Raw genomic sequence first — 12,423 nt, 5'->3', positions numbered from 1 at the left:
CTACAGACAGGTGAGGACAGGTGTGAGGAGGACATCTACAGACAGGTGAGGACAGGTGGGGGGAGGACGTCTACAGACAGGTGAGGACAGGTATGAGGAGGATGTCTACAGACAGGTGAGGACAGGTGGGTGGAGGACATCTCCAGACAGGTGAGGACAGGTGGGGAGAGGACATCTACAGACAGGTGAGGACAGGTGTGAGGAGGAAATCTCCAGACAGGTGAGGACAGGTGTGAGGAGGACGTCTACAGACAGGTGAGGACAGGTGGGGGGAGGACATCTACAGACAGGTGAGGACAGGTGTGAGGAGGACGTCTACAGACAGGTGAGGACAGGTGGGGGGAGGACATCTACAGACAGGTGAGGACAGGTATGAGGAGGACGTCTACAGACAGGTGAGGACAGGTGGGGGGAGGACATCTACAGACAGGTGAGGACAGGTATGAGGAGGATGTCTACAGACAGGTGAGGACAGGTGGGGGGAGGACATCTACAGACAGGTGAGGACAGGTATGAGGAGGACATCTCCAGACAGGTGAGGACAGGTGTGAGGAGGACGTCTACAGACAGGTGAGGACAGGTGGGGGGAGGATATCTACAGACAGGTGAGGACAGGTATGAGGAGGATGTCTACAGACAGGTGAGGACAGGTGGGGGGAGGACATCTACAGACAGGTGAGGACAGGTGGGGGGAGGACATCTACAGACAGGTGAGGACAGGTGTGCAGAACGACCAGCACACTGTGCACAGCTGCTCACACACACACACACAGTTCCAGTTTACATCCAAGGACACGTGATGTCATCAGTGAGGAGCTGGACGTCTGCTGACTAATCTTAACAAAACAAAAATGTTTAGTCCAGGTGAAGGGTTAACAAACATCATTAGCTCCGCCTCCTGACAGTAAGAGGAAACATCATTAGCTCCACCTCCTGTGGATCTCATTTAAATATTCATAACTTCGTCAATAATCAATAATAACAGTGACATAAACTGGCCCAGTGTCGCCCCCCTGCTGGCTGCAGCCGCTCTCAACTCTCTGATTTCCTGTGTTTGCTGCAGGTCAGTGAAGCCATCCTGGACAACGCTCGGCTGATGCTGCAGACAGAGAATGTTCAGGCCAACGCTGAGGACTTCAAGGACAGGTCAGAGGTTGCACACATTGCTCTCTGATTATTGGATCTTAACTCCGTGATGTCACAGATGGAAAGGTGAGGTGGGGTTAAACCTCACGTTACGTGTACCTTTGGTCCCGCAGATATGAGAACGAGCAGCCGTTCAGGAAGGCGGTGGAGGAGGAGATCAGCTCTCTGTACAAAGTCATTGATGACGCCAACCTGACGAAGGCGGAGCTCGAAGAGCAGATGGAGAACATGAGAGCGGAGCTTCGCAACCTGGAGCACAATCACGAGCAGGTCTGACCAAAAACACACAATTTGACCTCAGCACTCAGACGTTCACACACCTGACAGGACACTCACACGTCTGACGGGATGTTCACACACCTGACAGGACACTCACATGTCTGACGGGATGTTCACACGTCTGATGGGACGCTCACACGCTTGATGGGACACTCACATGTCTGACGGGACACTCACACGTCTGACGGGACACTCACACGTCTGACGGGACGTTCACACACTTGACGGGACGTTCACACGCTTGACGGGACATTCACACGCCTGACGGGACATTCACACACTTGACGGGACGTTCACACACTTGACGGGACGTTCACACACTTGATGGGACGTTCACACACCTGACGGGACATTCACACACTTGACGGGACGTTCACACACTTGACGGGACGTTCACACGCTTGACGGGACGTTCACACGCCTGACGGGACATTCACACACTTGACGGGACGTTCACACACTTGACGGGACGTTCACACACTTGATGGGACGTTCACACACCTGACGGGACGTTCACACACCTGACGGGACGTTCACACACTTGATGGGACGTTCACACACTTGATGGGACGTTCACACACCTGACGGGACGTTCACACAGCTGACGGGACGTTCACACACTTGACGGGACGTTCACACGCTTGACGGGACGTTCACACGCCTGACGGGACGTTCACACACTTGACGGGACGTTCACACACCTGACGGGACGTTCACACATCTGCCGGGACATTCACACACGCCTGACGGGACGTTCACACATCTGCCGGGACATTCACACACGCCTGACGGGACGTTCACACATCTGCCGGGACATTCACACACGCCTGACGGGACGTTCACACACCTGACGGGACGTTCACGCACTTGACGGGACGTTCACACGCTTGACGGGACGTTCACACGCCTGACGGAACGTTCACACACTTGACGGGACGTTCACACGCTTGACGGAACGTTCACACACTTGACGGGACGTTCACACACTTGACGGAACGTTCACACACTTGACGGGACGTTCACACAGCTGACGGGACGTTCACACGCCTGACGGGACGTTCACACACTTGACGGGACGTTCACACACCTGACGGGACGTTCACACACTTGACGGGAAGCGCACACGCCTGACGGGACGTTCACACACTTGACGGGACGTTCACACACCTGACGAGATGTTCACACACTTGACGGGATGTTCACACGCTTGACGGGACGTTCACACGCCTGACGGGACGTTCACACACTTGACGGGACGTTCACACGGCTGACGGGACGTTCACACACTTGACGGGACGTTCACACACCTGACAGGGTGTTAACACATTAATAATCAATGGATCAATACTTTAAGAACGACCTGATTAACTAATTAAAATGATTAAATCATAAACACTCAGACAGATTCTCGACCTTTTCTTCTTCTTTTTTTTCCAAGTTTTGTTTAATTATTAAACTCATATCAAATTGATTTTTTTAAATGTTCTGTCTTTAATAATAAACTTTATTTATAACTGATTTTAAAAAGTTTGATATATAACAAGATGATTATGATTAGGAAAATCAGTAAACAATAATTACAAAGATCATCATTGGCTCCGCCTCCTGTTAAATCTGCAGATTAGATCAATTATTATTGTTTTTAATTAATTTAAACTCACATTTAACAATTTAAAGAAGCTCCACACAAATCTGTGACTCACAGCTGCACTCAGGTTGTCTGCTCGTGGCTCTCAGCTAACAGCTGACAGTGCTAACAACTACAAAAGTGCTGACAGAGCTAACTGTGCTAACAGCTAACTGTGCTAACAGCTAACTGTGCTAACAGCTAACGGTGATAACAACAACTGTCTCAGGACTGAGCCTGTCTCAGAAGGTGACGCGTGGCGAGCTGAACAGGAAGTGTGTTTGAGGGCGAGAATCCTTCTTCTGTTCTTATCTGACACTTTAACATGTGGAATCAATGACATGTCTTTTTATGATGATGGAGGTCATGTGACCTGTCTGTCTGTCTGTTCTCTCAGGACGTGCGTGTCCTCTACAGTCAGATGGCGGGACGTGAGGTGGATGAACCCGACGCTCCCATAGAAACCAGTCTGGACCAGATCCTGGCCTACATCAGGAGCCACTGGGAGAAGGTGACGGAGAGGAACCGAGCCGAGACCGACAGCTACCTTGAGTGTAAGGTGAGGATGTCACACCTGCACAGGTGTCCTCACGTGTCATGCTGTGGCATCAATGCGTGCTCTGACGGTGTGTGTGTTGCTGCAGGAGGCGCAGTGTGTGAGCAGACTGAGTCCTGAGGAGGAGCAGGTGGAGGCGCTGAAGGCCGAGTGCAGCGAGACTGGCTGTAAGATCCAGAGTCTGCAGGCTGAGACCGAGTCCATCAGAGCACTGGTGAGACACGCGTGGCGATCAATCACCTGATGACACGTTCGATCAGTAATCTCAGAAACATGTGACGATGCGTCTGTTGTTGCCCTGCAGAGACGAGGTCTGGAGAACTCCCTGGGTGACGCACGCCACTGGCACGACATGGAGCTGCAGAACCTGGGCTCAGTGGTGGCAAAGCTGGAGGCGGAGCTGGCTGATGTACGTGGCGAGATCGAACAGCAGCGCCGCGACTATGACACGCTGCTGAGCAACAAGCAGCGTCTGGAGCAGGAGATCGGCATGTACCACGGCATCCTGGACGGAGAGGAGAGCCGCTTCCAACCTGCTGAGACGTGAGTCCCCGTCACCATCACTGACACGTCACTGACACGTCACCATCATCATCACTGACACGTCACTGACACGTCACCATCATCATCACTGACACGTCACCATCATCATCACTGACACGTCACTGACACGTCACCATCACCATCACTGACACGTCACTGACACGTCACCATCACCATCACTGACACGTCACCATCACTGACACGTCACCATCACTGACACATCACTGACACGTCACCATCACTGACACGTCACTGACACGTCACCATCACCATCACCATCACTGACACATCACTGACACGTCACCATCACTGACACGTCACTGACACGTCACCATCACTGACACATCACTGACACGTCACCATCACCATCACTGACACATCACTGACACGTCACCATCACCATCACTGACACATCACTGACATGTCACCATCACCATCACTGACACGTCACCATCACCATCACTGACACGTCACTGACACGTCACCATCACTGACACATCACTGACACGTCACCATCACTGATACATCACTGACACGTCACCATCACCATCACTGACACGTCACTGACACGTCACCATCACCATCACTGACACATCACTGACACGTCACCATCACCATCACTGACACGTCACTGACACGTCACCATCACTGACACATCACTGACACGTCACCATCACCATCACTGACACATCACTGACATGTCACCATCACCATCACTGACACGTCACCATCACCATCACTGACACGTCACTGACACGTCACCATCACTGACACATCACTGACACGTCACCATCACCATCACTGACACGTCACTGACACGTCACCATCACCATCACTGACACGTCACTGACACGTCACCATCACTGACACATCACTGACACGTCACCATCACCATCACTGACACATCACTGACATGTCACCATCACCATCACTGACACATCACTGACACGTCACCATCACCATCACTGACACATCACTGACACGTCACCATCTCCGACACATCATTGACACGTAACCATCACCATCACTGACACGTCACTGACACGTCACCATCACTGACACATCACTGACACGTCACCATCACCATCACTGACACGTCACCATCACCATCACTGACACATCACTGACATGTCACCATCACCATCACTGACACATCACTGACACGTCACCATCTCCGACACATCATTGACACGTAACCATCACCATCACTGACACGTCACTGACACGTCACCATCACTGACACGTCACTGACACGTCACCATCACTGACACATCACTGACACGTCACCATCACCGACACGTCACTGACATGTCACCATCACCATCACTGACACATCATTGACACATCACCATCACCATCACTGACACATCACTGACACGTCACTATCACTGACACATCACTGACACGTCACCATCACCATCACTGACACATCACTGACACGTCACTATCACTGACACATCATTGACACGTAACCATCACCATCACTGACACATCACTGACACGTCACTATCACTGACACATCATTGACACGTAACCATCACCATCACTGACACATCACTGACACGTCACTATCACTGACACATCATTGACACATCACCATCACCATCACTGACACATCACTGACACGTCACTATCACTGACACATCATTGACACGTAACCATCACCATCACTGACACGTCACTGACACGTCACCATCACTGACACATCACTGACACGTCACTGACACGTCACTGACACGTCACCATCACCATCACTGACACGTCACTGACATGTCACCATCACCATCACTGACACATCATTGACACGTAATCATCACCATCACTGACACGTCACTGACATGTCACCCTTCACCATCACTGACACATCACTGACACGTCACCATCACCATCACTGACACGTCACCATCACCATCACTGACATGTCACCCTTCACCATCACTGACACGTCACTGACACGTCTGAGCTGTCACACAGTATGAACTCACCTGTACTGAGCTGTCACACAGCCTAAGTGGGTGGTAGGTGGAGAGAGACGGCAGAACGGGTTGCATTTTCCACCAGTTAGGGCTTACATGGATGACATGACACTGGTGACCACAACAATGCCATGTACAAAGAGGCTACTAGAGAAGGTAAATAAGAACCTCAAGTGGGCCAGCATGAAAATCAAGCCTAGTAAATCTAGAAGCATCTCGATATGTAGAGGGAAGTTAAGTGATAGGAAGTTTGTCATAGATGATGAGGAAATCCCAACAATTAGGGAAAAGTCAGTAAAGAGCTTAGGTAGGTGGTACAATGTGGAGTTGAATGATAAGGAACAGGTGGTGAAATTTAGAAAAGATGTGGCTGAAGGATTGGATAGAATAGATAAATCAGAACTTCCAGGAAAGTTGAAGTTGTGGTGTTTGCAGTTTGGGCTGTAACCTAGGTTAATGTGGCCGTTGTCAATTTATGAAATCCCAATATCTGTTGTGGAGAGAATTGAAAGGTCGGTTAGCTCCTACATTAGGAAGTGGTTGGGTGCTCCTAGGTGCCTAAGTAGTGTTGCATTGTATGGAAAAGGGATACTTCAGCTGCCAGTATCTAGTTTAACAGAGGAATTTAAATGTACCAAGGTCAGGACAGAGCTCTTGTTATCTGGGAGTAAGGACGTGGTAGTTAGGAGTGTGGTTCCAAATCCAACCAAGGGGAGGAAGTGGAACCCAAGATCGGCAGTTCAGGAGGCAGAGGCAGCTCTTAGGCATGCAGAGATTGTAGGTAATGTTCAGTTTGGCCGGGGAGGCCTGGGGCTTGGCTCAGGCAAACCGGTATGGAATACAGCAGGTCTCTAAGATAAAAGAAAGCTGGTTGTAGAACAGATACGTAGACAGGAAGAGATAGTAAGGGGTGCAAAGGTAGTGGCCCAGGCTAAACAGGGACAGTGTTTGAATTGGGCAAGTGTAGAGAAGAGGAAGCTTAGTTGGAGGGACCTGTGGAGTATGGAGGAGAATCGTATTAGATTCCTGGTAGGGGCTACATACGATGTGTTACCAACCCCCCAGAACCTAAAACTGTGGGTAAATGAGGACCCATCATGCCCATTGTGTTCACGTACCGCAACCTTACAGCATATTTTGTCAGGCTGTAAAGTTAGCTTGTCACAAGGCTGATATACATGGAGACATAACCAGGTGTTGAAATGTTTAGCTGCAGGCTCAGTGGAAGAAGCCTATGAAAGAAAAAAGCTTAGATATGCAGACTTAGGAGCAGAAGCTGAGCAGCGAGTATGGAAGACTAGGATTTGTCCAGTGGAAGTGGAGCGTAGGGGATTCATAGCAAGATCAGCTGTCTCACTCCTGGGGGAACTCGGAGTGCGGGGACAGAGTTTGAGGAAGACAGTGAGGGAAATGTCAGATGAAGCAGTTGGGTGTAGCCAATGGATCTGGAAGCATAGAAATAATGTCAGCTGGGGGTCAGCAGGGGGAACTACTAAGCAGGGCACATAACTCCTTGAGATCAGGTGGAGAGATCCACTTCCTCTCAGGAAGAAATCCAGGAAGAGGAAGGTTATTTTAGTGTGGGAGTGGTCTATTTGAATCCCTTTTGTTTGAGACCATGCTGCAAGGTGAGTGTGTTTGCTGATCCTGTAAGTTTATTTATCTCCTTTAACTTTAGCTTATATTGTAGTTATGCTATGTTGCGTGTGAAATAGAGTATGGTGAATGTGCTAGGAAAGGTAGTATCAGCCCTGTTTCTACCTGGAGCTCGCATGTACGGAGCCTGGGTTTGGTTGAAGGTGGCAGTGCTGTTTGGGCTGAGAAAGCCATGTGTAAGTAAGGTAAAGGAGGTTGTTGGGTTGGTGTGGGGAGCAGTGAGACCTGGCATTAGGGGAGTGTCTCTGGGACGCCAGAGATCACTGTCTAGCCTCCTGGAGGTGTCGTGGGACTAACTAGACGAAACACTGGTGAAAGGAGGTTCCCACCCGATGACCCCAAAGACATGCTAGTTATCACTGCTCACTGGTCTGTATAGTTAAGCCTTGCCATAATAGCTTATCATAGGGCTTAGGTTATTCACTGAGTGCTGATCCTTTCTCTAGAGCACAAACTTCTTCTGTTTGTTTGAATTCCATTGGCCTATTTGGGTGGAGAAAAAGGCCCGGTGCAAACACCATGGGTGTAAGGGTTTAGTCAAAGTGCAGTGCACAAAGTGTGTCACCTACCTGTGCTTCACTCCTGAAAAAAAACTGCTTCATAGAGTTCCACAAGCACCGAGCGGCAACACCACAAATGATGTGAGGAAAGACACAGGACAGGACATGCACTGAAATGAAGCAGTGATGATCAAACACTGGATTATTGTATTGCAAATTGTTCTGATCTTTGTTTTGAAAAGTAATTTGTAAGAATGCATTGAATATTCGGTAACCGAATATATTCGGCCGAATATTGCAAAAAAACACACATTCGGTATTCGGTGGAATAAGTTCAAAGCAAGGCCGAATAATAGCGACGTGTTTTGATAATGCAATCAAACAGCGTGCCGTGATGCACGGAGTAAAATGTCGGCAGTGTGGCGATCCGTCTGTCACAGCACTCGCATTTGCGACTAAAAATAGTTTTGAGCGAGCAAAATAGGCTTAAATCATTCAGCACACTGTGTGAGCAGCCTACAGATTTCAACCAGCAGCAGAAACGAAAGGCGAATCCCACCGATTGTGGGTTGAACGGGGGTCACAGACACAGACAGGAATGTATTCCTGTCAAATACGGCGGCCATCGGCTTACCAGGCGACGGAGAAATCGGCTCCAATAATATCCTCTTCTTGGTGTCATGACTGCCCAGAAGTACCTGAACAGCCGAGCCAGCCGAACACAGGTATGTGACGTGTCAGAGGAGAAACAAGCCTTTCACATTTCTCTCTTTGTGGCAGGTAACGGTCCACAAACCTCACCGCACTTTAGGGACTGTTCTTTACTTATGAAGGGACTGTTCTTTACTTGTCAGGGGAGGAGGGTGGCTGGTTGATTTTTATTTTATTTATTTATTTTATTTTGATCCCCCCTATGTTCATCACTTATTGATGCTGTTTTTGAAGTATGAATAAGTCAATAAGTAATTTATTCCATTGAAATATCAGTGATGTATTATAGAAAAGTCATTTATCTTTTTATAAATGACAAAAGGCACATCTGCCTCAATTTCGCTGTGGTATCGTGATACTACTCAGAACCGTGATACTTTCATTGCTATCGTACAGTGGGTCCCAATTTTGGCACCGTGACAACACTAATCTGGAGGATGTTCATCTGCAAAAACTAATGAAAAACTAAACAACGATATTCAGTATTCGGCCAAGCATTTAATATTATTCGGCTTCGGCCACAAATTTTCATTTCAGTGCATCCCTAGTAATTTCTTTAAAGTTCAAAGAATTACATTTAGTCTCTTCGAGACATTCATTTCAATGGGTTGTTCCACAATGTTGCCTACAGGCAACGAACCCCAAAAACTTCAAATAAAAGAAAAATACAAAATTTTTGATGATGTTTATTTGGTCTTTTTTAAGACATAAAAACATTCTAAAAATTTCTTTGCTAACTGGCATCATAATGCGTACCATGTAGGCCAAATAAAAGAGGTCCAAAAAATGAGGCTTGTGGAACACCAACAGAGTGATCAACAAATGGTGAGGTCCTGTTCCCAACTCATTCCGTCCATCTGATCGCATCAACAAAGAAATTTAAAGTAGATCATTTAGAAAGAAGAGCATTATGATTCACAGTTTCAAATGTCCAAACATGCAGCTGCTGCAGCACGGCCACTGTCCAACTTAATTAGATTCTTTCAATCAAACAGCAGGCAGCCGTGTCAGTGGGCTGAAGGTGAGCTCGTCCTGAGTTTAAAAAGTCAGTAAATTGTTCAGTTACCACTTTTTCAGTAATCTTAGACACAACAGGCAAAATACTGATGTGTCTGTAGTTTACCACATCAGTTGGGTCACCTGACCTGAAAACAGGAACTACAACTGCAGACTTCCATGCATTCAGAAAATGGACCGATTGCGCGAGTGTGTCTCTAAAAATGTTGAATCCTTCTCAAACATGTCTTTCGCCTTTGAGGGCTTTAGAGTACTTTAAAGGATCTTATAGATCTTTACTTGGAAAACTTTGGCGTGCGTCAGATTCTGCACTGAGTCAGTAAAATAACTAGCTGAACTACTGACTCCGACTCTGACTTACTGTTGTTGTTCACAAGCTAATGAAATGAAACATCATTTTAGTTTCTACTGAAGATTCGAAACACAGTGTGAAACTACATCACTGATTCTGTTTGTAAATTAATAATCAAATATTTTCTGGTCATGAATATTATTATCACACAAACACCCCCACATATGTTGGTATTATTTCAGGACCCTGGTTTGCAGTGAGTCATGAAACTGACTGAATGTATTTACCTGTCCAGGACTCCAGGTGTGCAGTCAGAGCCTGAGGGAGCTGCCAGTGCTTCTGCTGCTCCAGACTCCAGGACCGACCCTCCAGGACCTTCAGGACCTCCGTCGGGACAGTGATCCCAGCGGAGGATGTGTGATACAGACTGGAGCTCACCTGAGATCCTCTAGATGTTTGTGGACGCTCTCTGCTGGAGGACTTTGTACCTGGTGATGTGTGCAGCTGTGAATGATGCTGAGAACCTGCAGCAGGAAGTCCAACAGGTGGAGCTCACCTGAACCGGCCTCTGATTGGACTCCACAGAACCACAAAACATTTTCAGTCAGCTGAGTGAATGGTGCGTTCAGGTGCTCTTTGTCACCCGTTAAAAGCAAGTTAAACTGGTGCCAGGTCCACATGATCTGATGCTCCATGCTAACATGCTACCATGCTAACTTCACTCAACAGAGTTTCTGAGGACAAAAACCTTAGTAAGCTGGTGACTGACGGTTAGCATGCCTTTTAGCACACCTGTTAGCTCAGCTGCTAACATGACACTGGGCTGTGTTAGCATGACGTCATCCTGTCTGCTGACTGTGTCGACCAGTTTAAACTCTACAGCTTCCTGCACCTCCAGCCAATCAGAGCTCAGCTCCATCAACACAGCTTGTTATTGGTCGACAGTGTGAACTCTGTCAGCACTCTGCACAGGTAAATAACGATCCCTCACACCTGTGAGTGACTTCACTGTGATGTCACTGAGGTGAGCAGCTGCTGTGACAGGAAGTTGTCATCAATCAGTCCATCTACAGAACACTCTTGACAAAATATTTTAACATTTAAATAATTGTTTTCGTTGTTTGAACATTTTTTTGGTTTCATTTTTTTTTCCATGGAGAGAATTTGATGCTTTTCTTCGTCACATGATCAGGAAGTGAACACCTGTGTGTTAGATAAATCAAATGAGTGACGGCGCCACGCAGCGCGACACGTTTGACAATGTTATGAGGGTTGATAAATGAGGATGATGATGGGCTGATGAAGCAGTGATGACACAGCACTGGTTAGATCCTCTGTGATGAGCTGCAGGTGTCACCTGACGTCCACCTCACCTGGACTGATCATCAGGAAGCTGCTCAGCTCAGGAGGAGCAGAACACACACACACACACACCTGAAGCGTCATGATGATGTCACAGTCGGTCCTCTGCGCATTAACGTATTCATGATGTGATATTAAACTGATGTGAGCCGTTTTGCTGAGGAGAACACAAATGTTACATTTCTGAAATCATGATAAATCCAACGTGACCTGAACGCACCACAAGACTGACACCTGCTCACTGGTTCAGATGGTGGAGTTACCTGTGTGACACACCTGAGAGACGTCAGGGTGACGAAGATCATCTGAACGTACCATTAAACTTACAAAGGATTGTGGGATACCGTGGAGTCACACCCAGGTGTTTCACCTGATGACATCACAGCCAGTGTCATGTGATTGATCCATACTATCAATAAACTAATTTGTCTTTGTTGATACTGTAAAGTGATGATGGTGATGATGATGATGATGGTGATGATGGTGATGATGATGGTGATGGTGATGATGATGATGATGATGATGATGGTGATGATGGTGATGGTGATGATGGTGATGATGATGATGATGATGATGGTGATGATGGTGATGATGATGATGATGATGGTGATGGTGATGATGGTGATGATGATGATGATGATGGTGATGGTGATGATGGTGATGATGGTGATGACGCCGCTGACTGAACGAGGAAATAAAAGCTGATTTGGAACTGACAGCTGTTTTATTGATCAGTGATGAACGCACACATCAGATTA

At 47.6% G+C, this 12,423-nt stretch overlaps 1 protein-coding gene across 1 annotated transcript in view; it reads left to right on the top strand.

Moving 5' to 3' along the window:
* bfsp2 (beaded filament structural protein 2, phakinin) overlaps window positions 1–12,381 on the top strand; it is a 13,645-nt gene extending 1,264 nt beyond the window's left edge. The window contains exons 2-7 of the mRNA XM_078173486.1: window positions 1,064–1,146; window positions 1,260–1,416; window positions 3,450–3,611; window positions 3,697–3,822; window positions 3,913–4,151; window positions 10,599–12,381. Coding sequence (XP_078029612.1) covers window positions 1,064–1,146; window positions 1,260–1,416; window positions 3,450–3,611; window positions 3,697–3,822; window positions 3,913–4,151; window positions 10,599–10,704 — 873 coding nt within the window. The 3' untranslated portion in view covers window positions 10,705–12,381. The remainder of the gene's footprint in view (window positions 1–1,063; window positions 1,147–1,259; window positions 1,417–3,449; window positions 3,612–3,696; window positions 3,823–3,912; window positions 4,152–10,598) is intronic.
* The last annotated feature ends 42 nt before the right edge of the window (window positions 12,382–12,423 follow it).

This window comes from Epinephelus lanceolatus, chromosome 12 (assembly GCF_041903045.1).
Source record: "Epinephelus lanceolatus isolate andai-2023 chromosome 12, ASM4190304v1, whole genome shotgun sequence".
Lineage (NCBI taxonomy): Eukaryota > Metazoa > Chordata > Actinopteri > Perciformes > Serranidae > Epinephelus > Epinephelus lanceolatus.
The sequence above is the reverse complement of the archived record's forward strand: the minus strand, read 5'-3'. Positions and strand labels throughout refer to the sequence as shown.